The following is a 26,599-nucleotide window of genomic DNA, read 5'->3' on the forward strand; positions in this document are numbered from 1 at the left end:
CATAACTGTTGCAAATCATATTATCTAAAAGTTGCCAGGTATCTTCGTCAAGGTTATTAGAGATGTCTGTGAACAAATCATAGCATTGAGAGTCTGTTTGGCTGAGCAAGGATCCCGTATAGCTAATTTTTTCTTGAAGAAGGGCGATTGAAGTTTTGTGGTAAATAATATTAGCTTTTTTGTTTTAAAATGTTGTTTGAGATAAAGAAATTTTGGGATAATATTATTGTCTTGCACCTTTTTTTAAAAATGTCAGATGGTTTAAACACTTAGCCTTTTTGCATTTTAAACTTTCAAGATTGCATACCTTTAGTTTAGTGATCTCGTCGATCCTGTTCATAGTGTGACTAACCAACTGTCTTACCACTTACCAACTGTCTAAATATCTAGCCAAAATTTTACAACAACACATTCATAACTCGGATACTTATATCAAAAACTCAACATTTTATTGAGAAATAAAAAAAACATCCCTATCTCTGAAGATGATATACTAGCTAGCCTTGACATCACATCTCAGTTTACAAACATTCCAGTTGTGGAAGTCATCAACATCTTACACAACTTGTTCCCAAGAAACATCACTACGTTGTTCAATCATTGTTTAACTTAAAACTATTTTGTTTGGCAAAAAACCATCTACAAACAACTTACTGGATTAGCCATGGATAGCCCCCACTCTCTCCTTCTTGTGCTGACTTATTCATGGAAGACCTAGAAGATAAAATGTTATCTCAAATTACTCCAAAACCTACAACTTGGTACAGATATGTAGATGACATCTTTATCATTTGGAATCACAAGAAAGAAGAACTAATGGATTATCTCAAAAAAATCAATCGTTTCCCCCATACTATCAAATTCACATTAGAAATTGAAAAAGATGAAAAACTTCCATTCCTAGACATCCTAATAAAGAAACAAACCAATAACAGTATCAACCTGTCTGTGTATAGAAAACTTACAAATACTGGACGTTACCTCCATTTCAACTTGTCACATCACATATCCCAGAAACTTATCATTATCCATATGCTTAAGAAAAGAGCTATACAGTATACCACAGACCAAGATGACTTACAAGAAGAATTAACTACAATATCCAGAGAACTATCCTTAAATGGTTATCCTAAAGACTCATCAGCAAGATTGTTTTTTCGAATCTACCACAAAGACAACGTGACGACGCCCAATATATCAGCACTGTAACTATTCCATTTGTTCGCACCATTTCCAAAAAATTGGCTATCCTTTAAAAACCACACAGTATTAGAGTAACATTCAAGCCAGTCAACACTATTCGGAAATTTTTAAGATCACCGAAAGACCCTCATCAGTTCTACAAGCACTCTGGAGTATACAATATACCTTGTTCCTGTGGTGTCAGTTACATTGGTCAGACCTCTAGAAGCTTCGAAACGAGACAGAAGGAGCACATAGGCTATGTTAGAAACAACAGACAAGATATTTCAAGCCTTTCTTCCCGCTTCGCCATTACCAACCATCTTATTGAGTGGGAAAAGAGTCATATGCCCTATACAGAAGAGAACTACAATTACCATTCCAGAACTTCGAAGGAAGCTGCTATAGTCACCCGTTCAACAGGAAACCTAAATAAGAATCAAGGTCTAATCCTACCGGATATTTGGAAAACTTAATTAGATCACTAAACACTAAAGAAATGAACTTTCACGCCAATTACGTTATGTCTCTCAACAAATAAATCATGTACCGGTGACACGCGCATTGTCTCACGCACAGTACTAATTTTGTATGAATTAGAACCGTCAGTTAAAACCTAGTCTGTTACTTTCATATCACTTACCAACTGTATCCCTGAAGATACTGATAGCAAAAAATCGGTGAAACTAGTTGGATAATAAATATTATTCACTTGACTAACATTCCTAAATATGAGTTATAGTTTCTAATACAAGTAGTCAAGAAAAAAAGTCACACAAAATGAAGACACCTTTCCCATTTGGTGAAGAAAATCACACACTTCAGAATGACACTCAAGAACGAAAAAACACAACTCTCAAAAACACATACACATTCTAGTGTAATATAATTGTATAGGTTGAGGCTTTTATTACGAACTATTCTGATACACTGAGAAACAATCTTTTTATTTTCATAAATTTATTTATCTGTGCATTGTAGATTCATCCACTGCTGAGGTTTTCTGAAAGCATAATCCTCATGAATGCAAGGCTCTACTGCATGAAAAAATTTACTGCAAATGAATGGTGAAAACAAAGTATTTAAAATAATACATACTTCAAATGATTTAGCTGTTACATTTTTCCCAGCTAGGCTCATTTCAATAAAAGAATGATCCAGTGCTGACTGCATAGCCCAGAAACCTATATGTTTATATGCTGTAAAAATAAGAAAATGAATATTGAAAACTTCAATTTTTCTTTAAGACATGCAATAATGTGCATGTCTTAAAGAAATGTTTATATTTATTTATTTCTATGGCATTCCTGCACATCAGGTTGTTCTACACATAGTACATTTGTATTATGGACACATACAGAGAAAATAAATGAAAGTTCATATCTGAGGAGAACAGATAATTCTAAACATTCAATTTTTTTAAAATTTAATTGTACTGTAGAGTAAAATTATAATTTTACTCTACATCAGTGGTTCCCAAACATTTTCTTACACCCTTACACCCTTACAGTATATAAGGATTTTTCCATGGCATCCAAAGTCAGAACATAGGCCTACCAAATGAAGAATCAGTGTGCAGTCAGGTTAAAAAAAATAAATGGAACACGCATTTCAAATTCACACACAATTTATGTAAAAAGTATTAAATAAGTACAATCAAATCACTGAATAAATAAATCGTAATTAGTGGGATGGGTGAGCCTATTGTTCACTGCACATTTTCTCAAATCTTGGAATCAAACTGGACACAGCCACCTTCATTTCATGTTCCACGGTGATTTTTGCATGATACTTGCTTTTTATCACAGCAACCACTGAAATCCCAGCTTCGGACAAATGATGTCGCAAATGGAATTAAGATTCATTAAACTTTACCACTTAGCAGTGGATATTCATCTTTTACTGATATCCAAAAGTCGGTTAGTCCCATACTGCCAAATTTTATCTTCGGTGTATTGTTACAAGACAGCTCAATAAGATTTCAGTGAAAATACTGGAATATTTCACTATGCATGGTACATAACTATGTGCCACAGTGCACAGTTTGGGATCAACTATGCATGGTACATAACTATGTGCCACAGTGCACAGTTTGGGATCCACTATGCATGGTACATAACTATGTGCCACAGTGCACAGTTTGGGATCCACTATGCATGGTACATAACTATGTGCCACAGTGCACAGTTTGGGATCCACTGCTCTACATAATATAATTTCTTCTGGTTATCAACATCAATTCAAGTAACTAAATGTTGATTTCTTCGGTCAACTCGCACAGCTTGCACTGTCAAACTAGCAGTGGTGCATATTTCAGATGTGCTAGGTGTATTCTGCACACCTGGGAAATATATTAAGAAATGGTTTGGATAGCTATTTATTTGACATACATTCCAATATTTATATATATAATTAATAACAGTTATTTGAAATAAACAGTCATGAGCTGTTAAAATATCAAGACAACACAGTGCTACTGTAAATGACAATAGACGAGCACTACTGTCAGAGCATGTGCAAACTAGTTATATATGAAGAAAAAGTAATATGATTCCCTATATGGAGTCGGCAATGTAGCATGTACATACATTTATAATGGGCAAAGATGAGTGGAAAGTATGCAGTACACAGGCTAGCGCATTGGCACTGACAAATTGCATGGAAATTAAAGATGTGCACACTCTTAACAGCAAGGATAGCTTAGTTCTGCTCAACAAATTACCTGTAGCTAAGAAGTAAAGTGCAGTTTAGGCTTGCACTGAAGACTATGCTGCATGCTGGTTTGGATATGAGGTTTGTATATTGCAGTCCTCCCATAGAAATCCAAGTTGTTGACGTGGGATGGCCCAAATTGTCAACAATTTGCCAAACAGATAGGCCTGCAACATGGGATCCTATCACAATGCCTCTTTCAAATTCAGTCAGTTCCCTTTTTTCAGCCATTTCACCTAGACACAGTTTCACTGAGAGGAAAGATTAACAAAACAAGTGTTCTCTGCCAGATTGGCAGGAAAGACCTAAAGGAATACCAAGATATAGGTGGATTGATACACTAAAAATGCCCTAGAAGATAGAAATATAAGATCTGATAATGGTGGAGTCTTGATAGGTACTAAACTGATTTGGAGGAAAATTGTAGATGGGAAGTTAGTAATGATGTAAATTTTCATGTAGTACTATCATATCCTGTATGCCCCTTGAGGGTATATATCAGGAATTTGATGATGATGATGATAGTTTCACTGACTTGGTAGTATCATATTCCTCCTATTTAATCCAGCTACAAACATGTGACTTGTTACATGGCATGATGCATCTTTCACATGGGGGGGGGGGTATGTTGACTTCTTTCCAAGCAATGTATATCAGAGTGTTGTGTATGGGTGAGCAGTATCAAGAAAAAGAAGATCCCAAAGTGGAGGCCTGAGACCTTTGCTTTATTAAACTTTGTCAATGGTACTGTCACTGTTTTGCAGGGAAATATTCAGTTATTTGCAGATGATGTGAAGCTTGGAATGGTTATTATTAACACTGCCAATGTGGTAGAACTTTGGGAGGTTTAAATAAACTAGACATATCGGCAAATAAATGGGGATACCTGTTTAATGCATCTAAATGTTGTCTTGAAATTTGGGATCCACTGATGGGAAGCTCTATACTCTACTGGTGGATCCATATTAGAAGTAGAGGATGTAAGGGATCTTGGGGTAACAGTAAATAAAAATTTGCAGTTTAGGAGACATGTTGCAAAGGCAGTGAAGGTAACCTAGAGGTCTGCTATAATACTAAGAAAGACTTTGACTAGTAAAGATAAAATATTGGCAATTCTATTGTATAACGCCCTGATCACATCTGGAATATTGTACTCAGATCTGGTGACTGGAATTTGAAGAGGATGAATTAACATTGGAGAGGCAGTTAACAAAATCATATCAGCACTTATATCAGGACTTTAAGTTAGTTATAAGGATTTGTCTTCTATCCAAAACTACAGAGGTTGAATGAATACACAGATACCAGTGAGGCAGCTGAATAAAAGTGTACAGAAAATGCCCAAGCTAGTAACATTGGTAACAATCCAGAATGGGATAGTTAGTATTAAGCATAAGGAGAGTGGTGGACCTAAGGAGCTATTGCACTTTATGTACACTAATGTCAGGAGCATTAAGAACAAGGGGAGATAAGTTTTTGGCACTGGTTAGTTTATCTAGGCCAAAGATTAGTGAGACATGGCCGACAGAAGATGATATAGTTAGTAGAATAGAATGTGAAGGGTATAGTATTTTCAGGAACGAAAGAGAAAAAATGGGGGGCGGGAGGAGTATTAGTAATGATAACCGATGAACCGTAACCAAAGATAAGAGTTCAACTGCAGGCCATTGAAAATAGCACATTGGAGGCTATCTGATGCAAGACAGTAACCAAAGACCAGGGGATTTAAAAGATGATGGGGGACAGTATGCATTAGCAAATAATGCTTAATGGAGAGTGGGTGATTATTATGGGGGATTTCCATCACACAAATCCTGAAGCTGAGCCCTGAGCTTCCTGAACTTGTACACCCAGTATCCCGGGAAGAGGTACAGGTAGCCTTAAAACTCACCAAGAATGGCAAGGCTGCAGGAGCAGATGGTATCCTCCCCGAGTTTCTAAAACACCTCGGTCAACAAGGCCAAACATGGCTGGCTGCCCTTTTCTCAAAAATTATAATGACTGGTAAACTACCAAATCTGTGGCAGGAAGCTAAAATAATTGCATTGCACAAACCAGGCAAAGATCCAAATGATGTGAAAAATCTACACCCTATCTCCTTGCTTTGCTCCACCTTGAAGCTCTTTGAAAGAATTCTCCTTAAAAGAATTTCACCACTCATCGAAAGAGAACTCCCGATTGAACAAGCTGGCTTCAGGCCAGGAAGAAGTTGTTGGGACCATGTCCTGGCCCTGACAACACAGATTGAAGCAGACTTCCAAAAGAAACTTAAATCTGGAGCCACTTTCATTGACCTGACATCAGCTTATGACACAGTCTGGATCAGGGGCATCCTCCTAAAGATAGGAAATATTATAAGGTGCAAACAAACTTTCCAGCTTTTTGAATCTATTCTCTCCAACAGAAAGATCTGGGTCCATATTGGCAGAAAAAAGAGCAGGCCCAGATTCCTTCACAACGGTCTCCCTCAGGGCTCTGTGTTATCCCCTTTACTTTTTAACATCTACGTGTACGCCTTACCACATACCAGCTCAAGCAAGTATATGTAAGCTGATGACCTACCGATCCTACATCAATCTACCTCCTTTGCCAACCTGGAATCAACCTTGAACACAGACCTGAACATCCTGGAAGAGTACTTCAAGCCAAATCCAACAAAAACTGTGTCCACAGTATTTCACCTGAACAATGAAGAAGCGAATCGACACCTCAACCTTTCTTTCTTTCTGTGGAAAAATGGTAGAACACGAGCCTCACCCAAAATACCTTGGAGTGAGCCTGAACAGAAGCCTAACCTATAAAATGCACATCACCAACCCTGTCCAACAAAATTAAAATGAGAAACAATATCATTTCAAGGCTTGCTGGAACAACCTGGGGTTGTGGTGCAGAAGTGCTAAGGTCGTCTGCACTAGCCCTCGCATTCTCTGAAGCAGAATATTGTGCCCCTGTCTGGGAAAGAAGTGCACACGCTAACATTATAGACACCCAGCTAAACTCTACCATGCACACAATTAGTGGGACAGTGAGAAGCACCTGTCCTATCTAACATTTCTTGGCTGCCTGTCCTATCTAACATTGCTCCACCAAACATATGGAGAAGACAAGCCTCGATTAAGGGATTTAATAAAGCAATGAGCAACCCACTCCTGTCCCTGCACCAGACTCTCATAAATCCACCTAGTCTTTGTCTAAAATCTAGAAAGCCTTTCTGGTCCATGGATGAACTCTCTTCAGCTGCCCTGCCATCAACACCTGACATGTGGAGAGGATACTGGTCCGACAATCTCCCAACAAATGGCTTCCTGGTAGAAGATCCCTGTACTCTGCAGCCTGGTTTTGCTCTTCCTAGGAAGATTTGGTCATCAATCAACAGGATCAGAACTAACCAGGGCAGATGTGCCTACCTACTAGGCTGTTAGAGCACCCTTATTATGATTGTTCTCCTGTGGCTCAGATGATTACTCATATTGTGAACGAATGCCCAAGGCACCAATTTCACAGTGGTGGTCTACAGGCCTTCCACAAGGTAACAGATGAGGCCTTGGAATGGCTTTCCAGACTGGACTAAATAAATAAATGGGGGATTTCAAGTATGGGAATATGCAAACTGCCTCAGTCACTGAGGAATAATTACCTGAGGCAGCAGGTGATGGAATGCACTCGAGATTTGAGAGTGCTAGATCTAGTAATTGCATCTGAGAATTTATCTATAATGGTATGACCACATTGCCACTAAATGTTGATAGTGATCATATGGTCTTGACCTGGGAGGTGGCTAAATGTGTAGAATTTTCAGTTAAGAGTAGGATGTATGTGGAATTACAGGGTTGTGACAAACTTGGATACTACTTAGATCAGTGCCATGGCATGTGCTTCCCATGCACCATGAACATCTAGCAAGGGCTATATGTTGATGATGCATGGGAAGTGATAAAGGAGTGTTTGAAGGAAGTAAGAGCAGAATGCATACCTGGTTAGGTTAATAAATCAAGTTGTTAGTTAAAAGGATGAATACCATTGTTAAGCAGGAGCTATAAAAAAATAAGGACAGGCCAGAAGGGTAACCAGTAAGGCAAGAAAGGCAAGAGAAAAGAGCATGAAAAGAAACAGGCAAAATAATTTTAATGAATGCTGATGGCAGGGAGAAAACTTAATCAGACAAAACAGTAGAATTTCTAAGCGAACACTTTGCAAGAGTATACTATTGAGGTGGGGATTTTGTAGTAACAAGAGAGAGGCAAAGTCTTATATGTAAACTGAGGTAAATGAACTAGAGGTGCATAGAATGTTACACAGAATCTTGATGTGAATGCAGTTAAATGATTAGATGGTATACCAGCTCTAGTTTTATGAGAAGGTGCTAGAGAAATTGGCAGTGCCTTTGGCTATGTTGTTTAATCAAAGTCTTGCCTCTGGGTTAGTCACAAGTAGGTAGAAAGAGACAAAATAGTTCCACTGCATATAGGAGGTGTAAATACTGATATAGCAAATTATTCAACATATCAAAATATTTGATTAGTTGGTCAAGAGCAAAATACAGGAATGGATAGACAGAAATGGGATACTATATGGGGAAGGGCAACATAGTTTTGTGAAGGATAAGTCATGCCTCAGAAACTTGTTCACCTTTCATAATACAGTGACCACTGACTTGGATAAAGGTAATGAATCAAGGTGGATAAAGGTTTACAGTATAATTTGTTTAGTGAATTTTGCAAAAGCTTTTGACAAGATGCTACATAGAATTCTAATTAATAAACTGCAGCATGTGGGGATGGATATAAAGTTGGTGAAGTGGATAAGAGGGTGGTTGATGGAGAAATATCAGACCATAGTTTATTCAGGAATAAAGTCCAGTAGAAGACCTGTGACTAATGGTGTTGCACATTGCTCTGTTCTTGGACCACTTCTATTTAATTTGTACATTATGGATATAGAAAATGATCTGAGAGGAACTATTCAGTTGTTTGCCAATGATGCAAAATTGGGCAGGACAACAGTTAATAAAGATGTTAAATTTTTGCAGAATGATTTGGATAGACTGGAGTCTGGGCAAAGGAGAATGGATTTCAGTTTAATGTGGCAAAGTGTAGGGTTACGTATTTTGGAGTGAAAAGATCACCTACTGTATATCACACTGATGGAACATCAGTGGAAGCCAGACCCGGGAGAGATACCAAGGTTGAAGTAATGCAGAAATCATATTTATCTCATATACAAGTAGCCAAAAGGTACCTGACCTTATTAATAAAAATATCTAGATGAGAGAAAGATTTAGAAATTTTTTTACTTTGGGTTTATAATGTGTTAAAGATACCAAGAAATTATATACTTGGTTTTAATCCTTTTCCTCGGGAAAAGGATTAAATCTCCCGGTCTGGCTCACACTGACACAACCTCAATAAAGGTCGAAACTGGTCTGGGTAGTGGCCCTTCCCATTATGCATAGCATCACACATGTCTGTGCTTTGCATTATAGGATACATACTAAGGCAAGTGATATGAAGTCATTAGCCTCTATATTCAAGTAGCTCAGATGTGAATATATTTCATGTGCAAAACATTGTTTTGCTTCTTTGGGAAAAGGATTAACCAAGTATATAATTTCTTAGTATCTTTATCATATAATAAACCCAAGACTTTCTACATCTTTTTCTCATCCAAAAGTTGAGCACCTTTTGGCTACTTGTATATGAGATATGACTTTTGCATTACTTCAACCTTAGTATCTGATTTTTTGCAAGAAGATTGATACGTGAATGGATTACAGTAATTGAGAGGCGATTTACATGACTGTCCAGGTAATTTTGTGTGTTCCTGATATTGTAATTGATAATTATCTAGTATTGATTGACTTCAAATGATTATATTATAAAGTGTAAGTAATTGTAACTGTTAAATCTAAGCTCTTTGGTTGTGCAAAGTTGGTGTATTTCTAATACTAATTTTATTATTTTTTAAAATCTGTGGATAACATTTGTGAACCAGAGCAGTTCATAAATGTTTCCAAGGCCGGCAATAACCCCAACCAGCCAGCAATAGATGACTGTGGGTTCCAGCAGATGGAATTCTGTACATACTTGGTATGGAGAATTTAAATGATTTAATACAACACTTGAACAGATATCAAGTGCTTGACATATTCACAAGAAGCTACTGAAAAAGTTCAAGACTGAGTGGCCAGCTTTCCTATGTGCACAAAGAAACGATCCTGAAGGTGAAGAGGAAGATACAGAAGGCAGATGGACTCCCAGGAGGAACCACCAGCAAAAGACATAAGACTGAAGGTGACTACATAGAGGAGAACTCATCTACACAAGACGTCCCAAGCAACAAAGAAAAGGTTCCTCCCAGTAATTCTACAAGACAAAGAAAAGTGGACCTCAGTCTCACTAATCCTCAGGGAACAAAATATCACCAACTCCTGGGCCAAAAATACAGATGATGGAGTAAAAATTCAACCTACCACTGTTGCTGATTACAGACAGATGACCAAAATGATGGATAACTCTAGACTACAACATCACACCTTCACTCTAAGTAGCGAAAGAAACCTGAAGGTGATGCACCAAGGGGTTGATGAAGGCATCACATCTGATAAGATCACTATAGATCTCATCAACCAGGGCCTGACCCCAATCAAGGTAAGCAGGATGTACAGAACAAAAAAAAAAAAACCAATGCTATTAGTGCTGGTTGAAAATAACAACACCCAGAAGCATATTTATGTGCTAACCGCAGTCTGTGGTCTCAGGATCACCACAGAGCCACCAAATTTTGGGCATGGCCAAAAATTTGGCCATGCCCAAAATCTATGCAAAGCAGAATACAGGTACCTAAAATGCAGTGAAAACCATCACCTGCATCAAGCCAAGAACCACACTGGCCAGATGTGCCAATTGCAGCAGGCCTCATCCCACCAATTATAAAGGTTGCAGCCTCCATCGTCCAAAAAATCATGGGGCAGCAAGAACTACCCCCCCCCACACACACACACAATACCACTCGAAGAAACCAGGGTGATCATACCCAACACAAAGAAATCTAAACTCAATAACTCAGGAAAGAACACAATCCCCAACCAAAACCTGTGGGGAAGCAGTGGTTTTGGTTGGGGATTGAAGGCACCATGCTCCATGAATTCAGTAAAACTATTCCATCACCACCTTCCACAAAGAGATTCCTGCAAGAAACCCACTGTATTCTGACAGCCCTCAGTCATGAATAAAAACGAAATCCAACTGCACTCCCTCCATATCACTGCCTGGAATGCCAATGGTCTTACCAACAAGATACTAGAAGTACAAGAGTTTGCACACAGATGCAATCCTGACATAATATTAATCAATGAAACGCACCTCTAACCTGCAAATAACCCAAAACTAATAATGTACCGAACAGACAGACTTGGCACAGCCATCTACATCAGAACCAATCACAAACCATCAACCTGGAGGTAACCGGCATAGAAGTGCACACTAACAGTGCTGACAGACTCAAAATATATGCAACCCACAACTCCTCAAGCAACCCCTACTGATGTCAGACTTGGATGCTATCCAGAGGATAATATAATCTGGAAATTCCTGAGAACCCTTCGTACCAAACATAAGTCACTCCCCTCCATGCAGGCCAAGCATGGTATTGCACACAGGGATATGGAAAAAGCCAAAGCTCTTGTGGACAATCTGGAAAAACAATGCAGCCTATCATACGAAAACATAAACATTAACCTCATCTACAAAGTTCATCAACAGGTTAAACGCACCTTAAGGCCATCCAAGGACAACTCAGAAAGCATCATCCCCACTACTCCAGCAGAAATAATCTGTTGATTAATTCTGCTGGATCATCTCAACAACAAAAACGCACCAGGTCCAGATGGCAACACCAACAAAATTATAAAGCTGCTTCCAAGAAAGGCTATAGTCAATAAAAGCACTCAGTTCAACATAACAAACACAATATTAAGAATGCAGAACTTTGCCACAACATGGAAACTGCCAACATCATACCCATAAAGAAGCCAGGCAATGACCACCAGCTCCCCCAAAAGTTACCGACCCATCAGTCTACTATCCAACCTAGGAAAAGTTACAGAAAAAGTCATCCTTACAAGGTTACAAGAAACAACATATAAACTAGAAATCATACCAAATGAATAATTTGGCTTCCGACAAGAGCACAGCACAGCTCAGATCATCCGCCGACTAGTAGAATACATCGCAACAGGATATAATTGGAATCTGCACACTGGCATGGCATTCCTAGATGTCGCTAAGGCCTTTGACAAGATCTGGCACCAAGGCCTTCTCTATAAACTCATAAAAGCAAACATGCTAATAAATCAAATAAAGTTAATAAAACCTCAGCAAAAGAACCATGCAGGTAAAAATCAACGAAACAGTCTCAATCAGGTGCAAAATCCTAGCAGGAGTTCCATGGGCCCCCCCCTGCTAATCCCCCCCCCACACACACACTATTTGCAGTCTACATCACAGCCCTATATGAAGACAACGCAGCAATACTATCAAGCTTCGCCCCTACCTAGCAATCCAAAGACTCCAAGACAGTACACTAGAGAAATGGTTCTCTGACTCGAGGATCCAAGTAAACTGCCACAAAAGCGGAGCTATACTATCCTCTAAAAGCAAAACCTCCATCAAAGATGACATTCAACTTTTTGGAGAAAAGATTCCATAGCAGACAGAAACCAAATATCTCTGAATACAACACGACAAAAAACTCTGAATTAACAGCCACATCAAACACATAGGTTCAAAGACATCCAAAGCTATAGCTCAACTGTACCCCATGATCAACTGCCGCAGCAAACTAGATACACAAAACAGGCCTCTACTACATTTGAAGGTGATATGTCCTGTAATCGCATATGCCTCCCAGCATGGAATGCATGTCTAACCTGCGTTGCGATGTAATCAAACCTTGAAATCAAACATTCTAAAATTGCAGTGAATACAGAATAAGTGATGGATGATACTGGATACCCCATGGTTTTTTTAGAAACACCCATATCCCCCCCCCCGAGAGACCAGAATCCCATACACTTTCTGCTCCTTCATGACCTAGCTGAAAAGTACTTCTCAAAAGGCACATATGCACCCAAACCCACTAATCAGACAAGCTGCTTACTACAATAAATCTGAACACTGCAAACAAAAAGACCCAAGACAATTCTGCTCCCAACTGAACACAGCTAACTCCACAGTCTCTAAAGGGCAAGTGTAGAGCTCACAACCCCCACCCCCCTCCAAGTTTCCTTACACAGATAAAGGGGAATATGAAAAGCATATTTGCTTCATCCAACTAGCCAGTAATGTCATTGTTGTTACCTGGGTATCTCTCCTGGGTCTGGCTTCCACTAATGAGATCTCAATAAAGATCAAAACTGGTCTAGGGTAGTGGTCCTTCCCATTATGCATAGCATTATACACGTCTGAATGGTGGTGTGTTTTACATTATGGGATACATACTAAGGCAAGTGATATGAAGTTATTAGCCTCTGTATACAAGTAGCTCTGACATGAATATATTTCACATGCAAAACATGGTTTTGGTTCCTTAGGAAAAGGATTAAAACCAAGTATATAATTTCTTGCCATCTATAACGTATGGTAGTGAGAGAACTAGATCTTTTGCTTGGAAAGTGATGAATGAGTGGAATAGATTACCAGTGCATTGAGAGTGCCATGTCTGTGAACAAGTTCAAAGAAAAGTATGATAGATACTGCGTGAATGTTAGATAGTGTCTGGCATAATGTTTAGGTCCTTCCTTGATGAGTCTAAGGACCCCATGGAGTTGCCCATGTAATAATAGTTTGCTATAAGCAATTCCTTTTAGTATAGCATTATACCTGTTGAGCTTTGTTTGGAACTTTTCAGTAGTTTGTGTTAGCGAGTTTGTTATACATTACTAAAGGGTTTTTACAAAATTAATATAGAGAAAATTTTTCAGAACAGGACTGGTGGTGGGAGAACTAGGGGCATCCTTGAAAACTGAGCTAGAGGTGTAGTTAGCAGAGGCATCAGGAATAGATTTTTTTTTTTTTTTTCTTCTTCTTGCTTGGAGAGTGATAAATGAGTGGAATAGATTGCCAAAGTCTGTTGTGGGTGCCATGACTGTGAATGAGTTCAAAGAAACATATGATAGATACTGCACAAATGTGGAATAGTGCTTGGCATGATGTTTAGGGTCTCCCTCGAAGAGTCTGAAGATTCCATGGAGTAACCCATAATAATAATAATAAAAGCTCTCCTAAGTGCCCCAAGGTTTTGGAGAAGGTGAGTGAAAGTAGCAAACCATCTACTTAGAGAATCAGACAATCTCAATAGGTGTAAGATAAGGAAACCTGGCTGGCCAGTCCATACATACAATATGTCACGTCTCGAAGATATTTGTCTACGAGCTTCACTCAATGAAGATGAGGATTATCATCTTGTAGGATATCTCTCATGCTGCATCTGCATACAAACAAGGTTCAGGACCTCATTTCTATAGGTTGCATTCATTGTTCTGCTAGGAAAAACAGAGGTCAGTTGCATTCCCCCCCCCCCAACAAGATGCCTCCCCAAACTATCACACTACCTTCAGCATAAGTGTCTCTTTCACAGATAGCGGAGTGATGATGCCTGTTCCTGGTTCTCTCCAGATCAGAGCATAGCATATCTGTTATGGCTTTGTAGAGCAAATTGGGGCTCGTCTGTAAACAATATAGAGCATCATCAGTCTTGGATCCAGTTGATGTGGAGCCCTGGCCCATTTCAAACATTCTCATCTGTGGAGTTGGGATAGGGGCAGCACACAGACTACCCGTCTCCTAGCTAATACTGACCACCTTTGTGAAGCGTTCTGCACACACACACACACAAAGTGGAAGTGGATATCAATGTTCCTGTAGCTGATGTGGTGTCAGATTGTAAATGATTCAGAGTAGAACTGTTTCAGTGAGCAGATAATCAGAGATATTCATCACCCACTGTTGTTATAGCCAGTGGTATTCCTTCACTGTATCTTCAGGATGCTGTTTGTGACTGTTAGAATTGGTTCAACACTCTGTGAACCACAAAATGACTTGCACGCAACCATCCAGTTGCCTCCATCTGACTTTGGCCCACTTCTAGTCTTATAATGGCTCATCACCTGAATTCATCAGTTAAATGTCTTGCAGCCATATCCAAGAATTTTGCTATCATCTTTTCACACCAGACAGGAAATGGAAAAACCACTCCAAAAGTCCCATTTTTATGTCATGGCTAATTTGTATATACTGCTAATGGTGCCACTCATTTGTATATGATAAACAGACTCAGTGTCACTTTTTATGTACCTAACTTTCATATTTTTTTCCCTTTTCTCTCCAAGTTATTGTGCTTTTTCTCTTTTTCCTTAATTTATAGAAACCAACGCATATAATCTTACTGAAATATCTGTACCATTGTCACACATATTTTTTATTTAAATGTAATTTCTAAAAGACAATTATCTAGAGTAGTATGCAATGTTAAGAATGAGTGAGGTCAAGAATTTTGGACATGATAACAGCATCAGAAAAGGATATTATGAAGGATATACCTTAAAGAAGATAAAATGATTTAGAGTCAAATAGATGACTAGAGGAATTAAACATGACTAGAGAAATTAAACAGGAATTGCAGAAGAAAAAGATTACGAAAAACATAAAAAGAAAAAGGTGGAGCACAGTCACATGAGGGAATATAATACTCGGTCTAGAAAGATGAATATAGTAAGGAGAGAAAAATTAGAATATGAACAGGGTCTAGAACTGCAACCCAAGGAGAATCTCAAAGAATTTCTTTCACTATGAGGCCAAGTAGGAGGAAAAATTATTGTGAACAGATTACCTGATGGATCGAGACAGAACTTGGATGACCAATGCAGATTACGTAGTTGAAGTATGTAATGATCACTTTGTAGAAAGTATTTTACCTTGTATAATAAATGTTAAAGATACCAAGCTATTTTAAACCTGGTTTTACTCCATATCCCAAGTAAGCAAACAGACAAATAAGTCAAGTTTGCACCTGCACGTAATGCAAGTCTAGCTGACCTTGCAGGTAGTGCAAGACCAAGGCAACTCATGGTAAAAATAGAATAAGCTCTGATCGCTGATCTTAATATTTACCCATAATGCAAAGCACATCTCCTGGAGGAGATGTATGATGCTTTGTATTAAAGGCAAGGGCCGCTTGGCCCAGACCAGTTTCGACCTTTATTGAGGTTTCATCAGTGGGAGCCAGACTAGAAATACCAAGGTTTTAGTAATACAGAGCTTATAAGTATTTTACCAGAACAAGTTCAATATATTTTGGATAAACCAGATAAGGATAATTTACTGACAGTTATTGACGCGAGGAAGAAATTTTCTATTTTGGATTGCATCAAACTTGCTAAGTTGACATTATCCGAATTGAAACCATCAACTTTAAATGTATGCTGGAAAGCTACTTGGCCAGAATGTGTGAAAAGAAAAACCCCTCTGCCTTTGCTTACAACTGAATATCCCAATACCATTAGATTATCACATGCAGTTGGCAAAGAAGGATTTGAAGATTTTTCGTCTGCAAATGTTGAAAAATTGATGGTTGACAAGCCTATTAGTGTGTAATAAATTTAGTTTAATCCTTTATCCAAGTGTGAGCAAACAAAGTTTGTGCCTGAAAGTATCTTCAGGACTGGGGTAAGGCAGTACAACATCGGGCAACTCGTTGCAAAGGTGGAGCAAGCTAACATCACTCCTATCTCAGTATCTCCCATAATGCAAAAGACATCTCCTTGCAGATATGTATAATGTTATGCATTAAGGGAAGGGCCACTACCCAGACTAGTTTCGACCTTTATTGAGGTCTCTTCAGTGGGAGCCAGGCCCAAGTGGACATACCAGGTAGACGCACTTTCAGGTGCAAACTTTGTTTGCTCACACTTGGATAAAGGATTAAACTAAATTTATTATAGTCTAACCAAATGAAAAATAAACTTTCAACATCTTTCTCTAAATCCGGAGTAATTTAATAAAAAGGTGGCACACCGTTTGGCAACTCCTATTGGTAGAGATGATCTTGCTAATTCTTCTGCCTGGTATCTCCACTTGGGCCTGGCTCCCACTGAAGAGACCTCAATAAAGGTCGAAACTAGTCTGGGTAGTGGCCCTTCCCTTAATGCATAACATCATACATATCCGTAAGGAGATGTGTTTTGCATTATGGGAGATACTGAGATAGGAGTGATGTTAGCTTGCTCCACCTTTGCAACGAGTTGCACGATGTTGTACTACCTTACCCCAGTCCTGAAGGTACTTTCAGGTACAAACTTTGTTTGCTCACACTTGGATAAAGGATTAAACTAAATTTATTATAGTCTAGCCAAGTGAAAAATAAACTTTCAAGACTGTTAGTGATGACGAAATAATACAAGCTGTCCTCGAGATTCTCGACAAAAAGAAAAAAGTGATGGTGATGAAGAGATTCCACTGATGCAGGATTAATTAAAGGGCTTCAAATGGCTAGTAAAATTGCAAAGTCATTTTCTTACACATGATCCAAATACTGAACAAGCTGAACAGTTTAAACATGAACTGAAGTCATGTTTGGTGCGATATGAAGAATTATACAAAGATCTAGTCAAAACAGGATTTCAATGATTAATTACAGAGTTCTTGGTTAAAAAAAAAAAAAAAAAAAAAAAAATCAACCTTCAGAATTATTGGAAATTAGTGCTAATTTAGTTCCTTTTACTGAATGAAATGTTTTGCCATTGAAGTATGAACAGGACGGCCAAAGTGTTTCAAGTGATGGAAGTGATTTAATTTCAGTCCCGCACAAAAAAATGTGGCTACTGTCAGAAAGTGAAGGTGAATAAAATTTAACTAATAACCATATGCACAGGTGATTTCTACCTTTTCGAATTTCTGTTTTATTAGTGACACACTATTTTCTTTAAGAGATGCATGTGTGTGTGTGTGTGTGTGTGTGTGTGTGTGTGTGTGTGTGTGTGTGTGTGTGTGTGTGTGTGTGTGTGTGTGTGTGTGTGTGTGTGTTTTGTTTGAAAATAACTTATTGTTCATATCGGTTTTCACATCTGGAACCATTCTTCTATTTTTTTTTATATGCACTGTATTCTTTTTTTACACAGTTTCATTTACACGCTTTTTTTTTTGGAACCAATCTACCATATAAATGGAGAATTGGGTGTATTTCAACATCACTGATTCAACATATCAGCCTTCACCACAGGTTAGGAAATGCATTCCAGTCACAACCACTCTCCATGCAAAGAACGTGCTCCCCATGCCCTTGTTCACACTCTCCTTATACAACTTCCAGGAATGTCCCCTTGTTCTTCCCTTTTCTCCCATGCTATGAAAATTTCTTCTAGATTAACCTGGTAACAATCCTTTACCAACTTAAATGTCTCAATCATATCCCCTCTGTTCCTCCCATTCACAGGGATTTGCAAACTGCATTCTCTCAATCTGTTTCATATTGTAGATTCTAACAACGACTTACCACCTTCGTCAGTCTTCTCTGGACCCTTTCCAACATATCCTCATCAAAAAGTAAGCCAGGAGACTAAATCTGTGTACAATAATCCATACAAGACCTGATCAAGGACTTATACAATGGAATCAGAACCTCTTTGTTTCTGAAAGTTAAGGTCCTTCCACATTATTGCCATTATCCCATGTGACGATTTCACAATTTGTGCAATGTGACCTCTGAATTTCAGATTCCTGCTCACCACCACCACTCCAAGGTCTCTTTGTCTCCTCAACTTCCTCCAAGATTTCCCCACAAAGTACATATTTTGCATCTGACTGTTGCATACCAAATTTCAGAACTTTACACTTTGCAACATTAAACTGACAGTTCCAAACTGTTGTGCACCCGTACAATCTATTCAAGTCCTCTAAGGCCACATCTGTATAATTCCTCATCACTCTCCCCAGTTTTGCATCATCTGCAAACAGTTATATATCACAAGTTAAATTCATCCCAATATCACTAACATGCAAATTAAATAACAATAGTCCCAAACCAGATCCCTGTGGCATACCCCTAGTTGACCTTCTTCCTTCTTGATACTGCAATCCCATACATAATGTGCTGATGCCTATCCAACTCACTAATCTATTTATTCAATCCCATCTGCTTTGGTTTAGTTACCAACTTGTAGTGTGAAAATCTATCAAAAATCTTTGCAAAATCTAAGTATACTACTGCATATGAAACTCTCTTGTCCAATACACACTCCCACCTTGTTATCATACATATGCAAGTTTGTAAAATCATGACCTCCCTTTAACAAAATAAAGCTGACAAGCACAAAGAATATCACTGTTATCAACCCACTTTTGTATCCAATCTCTCATTCATCAACCTCTCCAAAATCTTAACTACAACCAGAAACATATAATTTGTGGCCTTCACCTTATCACCACCTTTATAAAGCAGAACAATTTCATCTTCCTGCTCCTTTGGGACTTGTGCTGTTTCAAGAATCTTGTTAAACAGCTAGGCCAAGGCTGCTTAATTCTCTGGAACATTCCCTTAAGACATGGGGTGATATGTCATCAAGTCTAATTGACATCTAGCTTACTTAACTCCTCATATGTATCTTCCTAGGTCAACATTAAGTCTTCTCTCATTTCATTTCATTCTCTTCACTATGGAAGTTCTGATTTCACACTGAGAATGAAATGCCCTAATGAACTGCTCACTAAATACCTCCACTATGTCCTCTGCAAAAGTTACCAATCTCCCACTTTCTTCCATTAATATCATCATACCATAATCATTCTTCTTTCTACTTGCCACATATCAAAAAAACTCCCAGGAGTTTTTCTTGGCTTGATTTGATAATTTCTGTTTGTACTACACTTTTGTTGTCCTTAGTCCTACCAACTAAGTCACTCCCCCCCCCCAGCCTGTTTTGAATACTCCTCATGAAACTGATTATTACATTATTCATCTTGTGCTCCATCCATAGTGCCTTCCACCAGATTTTGTGCTTAATCTATTCATCCATTTCACAACTACATTATTCAGCCTTTTGACCTTCAGAATATATTCACACATTGCTATTAAGTATCTCATTTTCTGTTCCAATCAGCATTTATTCCCTTTCTGCTCAACTTCTCATTCCATGCTATAGCTTCAGGCTATCTCTTAAGCTTGTCATAATCACTTGCCTTGAACTTCCATGTATTTTCTTTCCTCACAGCTGTCTTCACATGGCTAGCCACAAAACAGGTAATCACTTCATGATTACACTCACCCACTGGAGGGAAGTGTGAAACCACACTCAATCACATCCTCTGATGAAATTATCAAAACTAAAACTCTCAATTCCATCATGCCCTCCTTTACATTTTAACTAAGATAGTCATCTTTCAAGGACTTGAGAAATTCATTTCCTTATTCTCAAAGGTTATCTCTTCATTCCAATCTATACCTCCATAATTAAAATCACCCTTCTCTTGTTCATTAGCCAAAGTTGCTTATAAATTTCTTCATCACCTCCCTCTACATTCACTGGCCTATAGCCATATCAAACTAAATATTGCTTTCTGTCAACCTCCATCTCACACCACATTGCCTCAAAACCTCTGTTTCCCTCTTTCATGTCCACCTCATGTTCACTTTCGGGGAACCGTGTAACCTTTAGAGAGCATGTCCACTGGGTGGCAGATAGGGGAGCCCATCACATATATGGTGGGGTGGTCCAAATATATTGAATAAGGACTCGTGGGCCATAAGGGACAATTACCTTGATTGTAAGGGAAGCGGCACTCCCATGGTCCCCTAGCTGGATCTATCCTCTTCTTCTTCCTCTACCTTTAAGAAGATCCACTCACTTTAATCTTTCCTATAAGGCCTTATCAGCCAACTCTTCTTATTTTATGACCCTTATGCTATTAGAGTACTCAAGGGCCATGTGGTCTTTCCATTTCTGGCCTATATCTATGTCCCCTCTATAAACCTCAACTATAGTTAAGAGTGGTAAAATATATAGTGATTCTATGATTAAGGGTATGGAGAGCAGTATGACTGAGGAGTGCCTGGCTGGTGGGACAATAGAGAGAGTGGCTTTAGCAATAAAGAGAGGGCATGATGCAGACAAGATGATAGTTATGGTGGGTACAAATGACCTGAGTGGTAGTATAAATCAGGTAGCAAAAGATTTAAGAACATTGTTAGATATTGTGAAGAAGAAAAGTGTCAATGGGAGGATAGTGTGTGTGCGTGCTGCCTTGTTTTGACAATTATGAGTTAAATAGACGAGCGATGATAATGAATGATATGATTGCAAGAATGTGCAAAAAAAAAGAGGTCTGGAATTTGTTGATGTCTGGAGTGTGTTTGAAGGAAAAAGACAGTTGTATGCTAGAGATGGGTTGTATCTGAACATGAAAGGTCATAAGCGATTGAAGAAGTTACTGTTTCCTGAACAAGTTGAAGTAATTGGGCATGGAAACTAAAATTGAAAAGGTTGAGTGCAAGAGAGAGAAACTTTTTTTTTGCATACCAATAAAAGAAGCATTCGAAACAAGAGGGAAGAATTTTTGGCATTAGTCAGTGTAATCTCACCAAAAGTTGTATGCATTAGTGAAACTCGGATGTCAACAGAAAATGTGGTCACTGGAATTGAATGTGATGGGTACAGTATTTTCAGGGAGGATAGAGAAGATAAAATGGGGGGGGGGAGTACTGTTGATGATAGCTGATGTGTTGCAGCCAAAAAATATAGTACATGAAGATCATAAACATGTGAATGAGAGTTCATTTGAGGTGGTCTGGTGTGAAATAGTGACCAACACAACCAAATATACAGTTGGTTGCTGCTATAGGCCAGGGGGGGGGGTATACAGGGGGAGGAATATTGAATTCATGCATCAGCAAATTAGTGCAATGAGTGCAGGTTTAGTGATTATTATGGGGGATTTTAATTATGGTGATATCAATTGGAAGGAGGAAATATCACGTGGCAAAAAGGAAATGGAGTTCATACATCTTCTGCGAGATAATTACCGTATTTGCCTGCGTATAAGATGCACCGGCCTATAAGACACCCCCCCCCCCTTTTTGGTACACATTTTTTAGGAAAAAAATTTATCACTGAATATTATAATGAATTTACAGTATTTCAGATAAAATGTAATAAGAATGTAATAAGCATGTCTACTTTCAGCAAATACCTAATCTAACTAGCAAAGAGTATCCACCTCTTAATCTTCTTCATCAAAACCCAGAAATTCATCTCCACAGCTAAATAAAACACACTTGAAACCTTTTCTAAATCATAATCTGAGTCCTCATACAACAAATTGTCCTCTGTACCATCCAGTGCATTACTAATGCCACACTTCTTAAATGATTTAACCACTGTCTCAGTTTTCACAGCATCCCATGACGCTTTGACCCACTCACAAACTTGCAAAATGCTAGGCCTCTTCCTTCTTCCAGATGGCATAACCTCAAAATCTGAAGACTGCATCCAGCAGTCTTCTGGATGCAGTGTTCCACTTCTCCTTCATAAATCCCTGAAATGGTTTATTAATACAGACATCTAAAGGTTGAAGCTGACTAGTTAGACCTCCTGGAATTACAGCTAACTAAGTTTTCAATTCCTTGAGTTTATTTTTAACATCTTCTGTTCTGTGAGAACGAAACTGATCCCATACTAGCAGGGCAGGCTTCTTCAACAGTCTACCAGAGTGCCTAGACCAAATGTTATCTATCCATAACTGGAATACTAGAATGTATTCCAGTAAATGGAATACATAACCAACGTAACTGGAATGCTCTCACACACTGCAAGGAAGCAAGAAAGAAATCGCATAACTCGGAACAGAGAAAATTTCCAGAAATGAAAGTAATAAAAAAACTGAGTATCGGCATATAAGATGCACCCTGTTTTTCACACCTATTTTCAAAGAAAAAAAAGTGTGTCTTATACGCCAGCAAATACGGTACTTGAAACAGTACATAACTGAAGGGACACGTGGTGTGAGAGTGTTGGACCTGGTCATTGGTTAAGAGGATATATGCATAAGTAAGGTGTCCTTGTTACCTCCAATTGGTAAGAGCGGTCATGTGGTATTGACTTGGGAGGTTGCAAAATCTGTGGATTTTTCTGTTAAGAAGGGGTATATATGGAATACAGGTTAGGCAATTATAACAAGCTTCGGAGTGAGCTTACAGCCATCCCATGGAAGAACATATTGCAAGGGAAAGATGTTAGCAGTGCATGGGATAAAATCAGTGGGTATTTGAGGAAAGCAATATCAGATTGTGTCCCCATGGTCAGAAAGACAAATAAGGTAGGCATTAGATAGATGAGCAGTAGTATCAAATTGGATCTGCAAAAAAAGAAAATGTTATGGAGAATGTACAAGGAGAAAGGCGATCAGTACACCAATGAGCAGTACAAGGCTCAAGCTAGGAAGGTTACAGCATAGTAAGAAAAGCTAAATCAAAATTCGAGAAGACCTTAGCCAATGAGATCAAGGATAATCCCAAAGAGTTCTTCCGCTACGTGGCAAGTAAAAGGAAGAATGACTTTGGAAGGATAACTTTAGTGGGTGCTGATGGTATTGAGGTGACAAATTCAGATGTAATAGTCGAGTTACTGAGTGATCACTTTTCAAAAGTCTATCACCCAAGTGAGGATATCTCTGTACCTGTAGCAATAACTAATGTGAGAATTGAAGTTAAGAAATCAGAGACATTTAATATATGGCAAAATTTAAATGCAAACACTGCTGTAGGTTTAGATGGAATATCAGCTCGGGTGTTGAGTGAATGTGCAAAGGAATTGTCAACGCCTCTTACTTGGTTTTTTAACTTAAGTTTGAACTCTGGTATGGTCCCTAGGGAATGGAAGGAAGGCAAAGTAGTTCCTTTGCATAAAGGTGGCTCTAAAACTGTGGTAATTAATTACAGACCAGTCACCATCTCGGGAGTGGTAGTAAAAGTATCGGAAAAGTTGGTTAAAGACAAAATTCAAGAATGGGTGGATCAGGATATGATACTCTATAGGGGTCAACATGATTTTGTTAAAGGTAGATCCTGCCTTAGCAATCTATTTACGTTTTGTAATAGGATGACATCTGAGTTGGACAAAGGAAATGGCTATACAGCGGATTTTGCTAACGCTTTTGACAGGATACCCCATCGAACACTGTTACGCAAATTGGAACAGATGGGAATGGATACTAAACTAGTGATATGGATAGGATAATGGCCCAGGGAGAAATACCAGAAGGTGGTGTATGGAGGAGCAGAGTCCAGGATGAGGCATGTGACCAGTGGTGTGCCTCACGGCTCTGTGCTTGGGCCATTCTCCTATCCATATCACTAGTTTAGTATCCAAATGATATATAAATTTCCTATATCATTTATATTTGTATATAAATGATATAGGAAATGGCTTGAGGGGAGATATTCAGTTGTTTGCTGATGATGCAAAGTTGGGTAGCACAATAAAAAAATCAAGCTGATGATGCAAAGTTGGGTACCACAATAAAAAATCAAGCTGATGTTGAGAGTTTGCAGGATGATTTAAATAAGCTGGCAAAATGGGCAAAGGGTAATGGATGTCAGTTCACCGTGGAAACGTGAAGGTTATACATTTTGGGATTAAAAGATTACCGGCTATGTACAATCAATGTTGTACATAGCCGGTAATCTTAAGTCCCTAGCCTCATCAATCTCTTGGAGTACTGTTCCATCAATGATGAGGCTAGGGACTTAGGAGTGTTGGTGGATAGGGAGACACATTACTGAGGTGTCCAAGATTACACATAGGATTATGTGGTTATTGAGGAACACACTAACATCCACAGATAAAGAGGTTATTATTCTCCTTTATAAAGCATTGATACTTCCAGATTTGGATTACTATGCTCAGGTCTGGTCACCTGGATTCCTTGGAGATGAGGAGGTTGTGGAGGGTTCAGAGGAAAGTGACTAGGTTGGCGAGTGATGTAAAAAATGCTTCCTACATTGATAGATTGGAGCATGTGGATTGCAGAGGTTGGGTGATAGGTGGAAAAGAGGGGACATGATAGAAACATTTAAATTACTAAAAGGTTTTATGAGATTGATGCAGGGGGAAATGTTTCAGCTGTGTGATAGTGATGGAAGAACAAGAGGTCATCCCTGGAAATTAAAGAAAAGTGTGGTTAACAAGGGTGTGAGAACAAGGTTTTTCACCTGGAGGGCAGTGAATGAGTGGAATTCATTACCTGACTCAGTTGCGAGTTCTTCGTCTGTAAATGAATTCAAGCAGATATTGTTTTGCTAGTTTGGGTCTCCCGTGATGAGTCTATTGACTCCATGGAGATACCCGTAATAATAATAATAATAATTCTACTGTTGTGTCGGAAAAAGTGCCGATTCATCATTTTTAATGAGTCATCCTATTTCCAACCCAACATAAAGTAACGTTAAAGGCCATGGATATGCTTATGCCTTCAGAAGAAAATGTGCATCTTGGTGATTCAGAACTATGTCTAAACATATTTTTAGTAGATATTAAGTAAATTTTGAGAAACCCATAATGTAAATAAATAATGTTTGAGGATTATTTAACAAAGGGAAAATTTGTATAAATGCTGAAAGATGTATATAAGATGATATATGTATTGAGCCATGTCAAAAACAGTTCGGAGCTGCGGTGACCAATCGGCCGCCGCTATGTGCATGACGTAGTCACCAAGAGAGGGCGCTTACGTTAGCTATATACGTTTCAGCGCGGAATTCAATCGCTCTCTTTTTTTCTGTTCCTGGTTCAAGTGCTGGATAGCTGTGAAGCTTGCCGCCGTGCCCAGCAACAGTCTCCTGTTGCTGTACGTGCCACGTCGACCGTAGGCACAGCTGAGGAATGCGGCCAGAGTTCCAGAAAACGGCCGTCGGTTAGCCAAGCCAATGTATAAATCAGCGAAGAGGTGAATCTCTTTCAAAAAGAATAGAAGTATATCACAGACGCCATAAGAAATATACGGTGAGGAAACCCAGAAGTCTAGTTAAGGAAGTCCCAATACCTACCAGAAAAGCAAAAACGGTAAGATGCAAGCTTTCGTATTAAAATTGAATAATAATCAAAGATGGTATAGGAAACAGAACATTAAGGAGCTCCATATAGTCAACTTCTACTTTGTATCTAAAGAACTGTAATCTTTTGGACATTCTGTCTACGTCTAAAGAGCAAGTGACACCCTAAGCTTAAACTGAGCTGGGAACCAAGGCTTCGGACTGTTTATGTTAGAAGAAACATTGTTATCATTGTATTAAATTTGAATTTAAATATTGACTGAATTTTGGGGGAGGATAAAGCCTGAACATAAGAGAGAATATTGTCTCGTGAATTTTGCAAGATGGAGCACGTCTGATATGCTTCACACTAGGATTGTAGAATATATCTATGTATATGCGTTATTCCTATATATATGAACTGAGCAACTCAGTAGAAATTAACCGAGCCTGAATGTAGTTATACAAAGAAGAGTATGAGATTGATAGTATAAGATTTTAGAGTAAAGCTTTTGGATACATTAACTTAAAAGGGGAGGGGGGGGAGTTCAGGCTCTTTAGAATTGAAATTTCTAACTGAAGTGTATATATGTATTTGTCTAAAATAAATGTATTTCTTTAATTCAAACCT

At 38.6% G+C, this 26,599-nt stretch overlaps 1 protein-coding gene across 1 annotated transcript in view; it reads right to left on the bottom strand.

Moving 5' to 3' along the window:
* The window catches only part of LOC150101358 (phospholipid-transporting ATPase ABCA3-like), a 197,056-nt gene that overhangs the window by 133,139 nt on the left and 37,318 nt on the right, over nucleotides 1-26,599 (bottom strand). Inside the window, exon 3 of the mRNA XM_090400779.1 lies at nucleotides 2,281-2,381. Coding sequence (XP_090256905.1) covers nucleotides 2,281-2,381 — 101 coding nt within the window. The remainder of the gene's footprint in view (nucleotides 1-2,280; nucleotides 2,382-26,599) is intronic.

This window comes from Typopeltis vanoorti, chromosome 11 (assembly GCF_054136105.1).
Source record: "Typopeltis vanoorti isolate ZY-2024b chromosome 11, IOZ_Tvanoo_1.0, whole genome shotgun sequence".
Taxonomy (NCBI): Eukaryota; Metazoa; Arthropoda; class Arachnida; order Uropygi; family Thelyphonidae; genus Typopeltis; species Typopeltis vanoorti.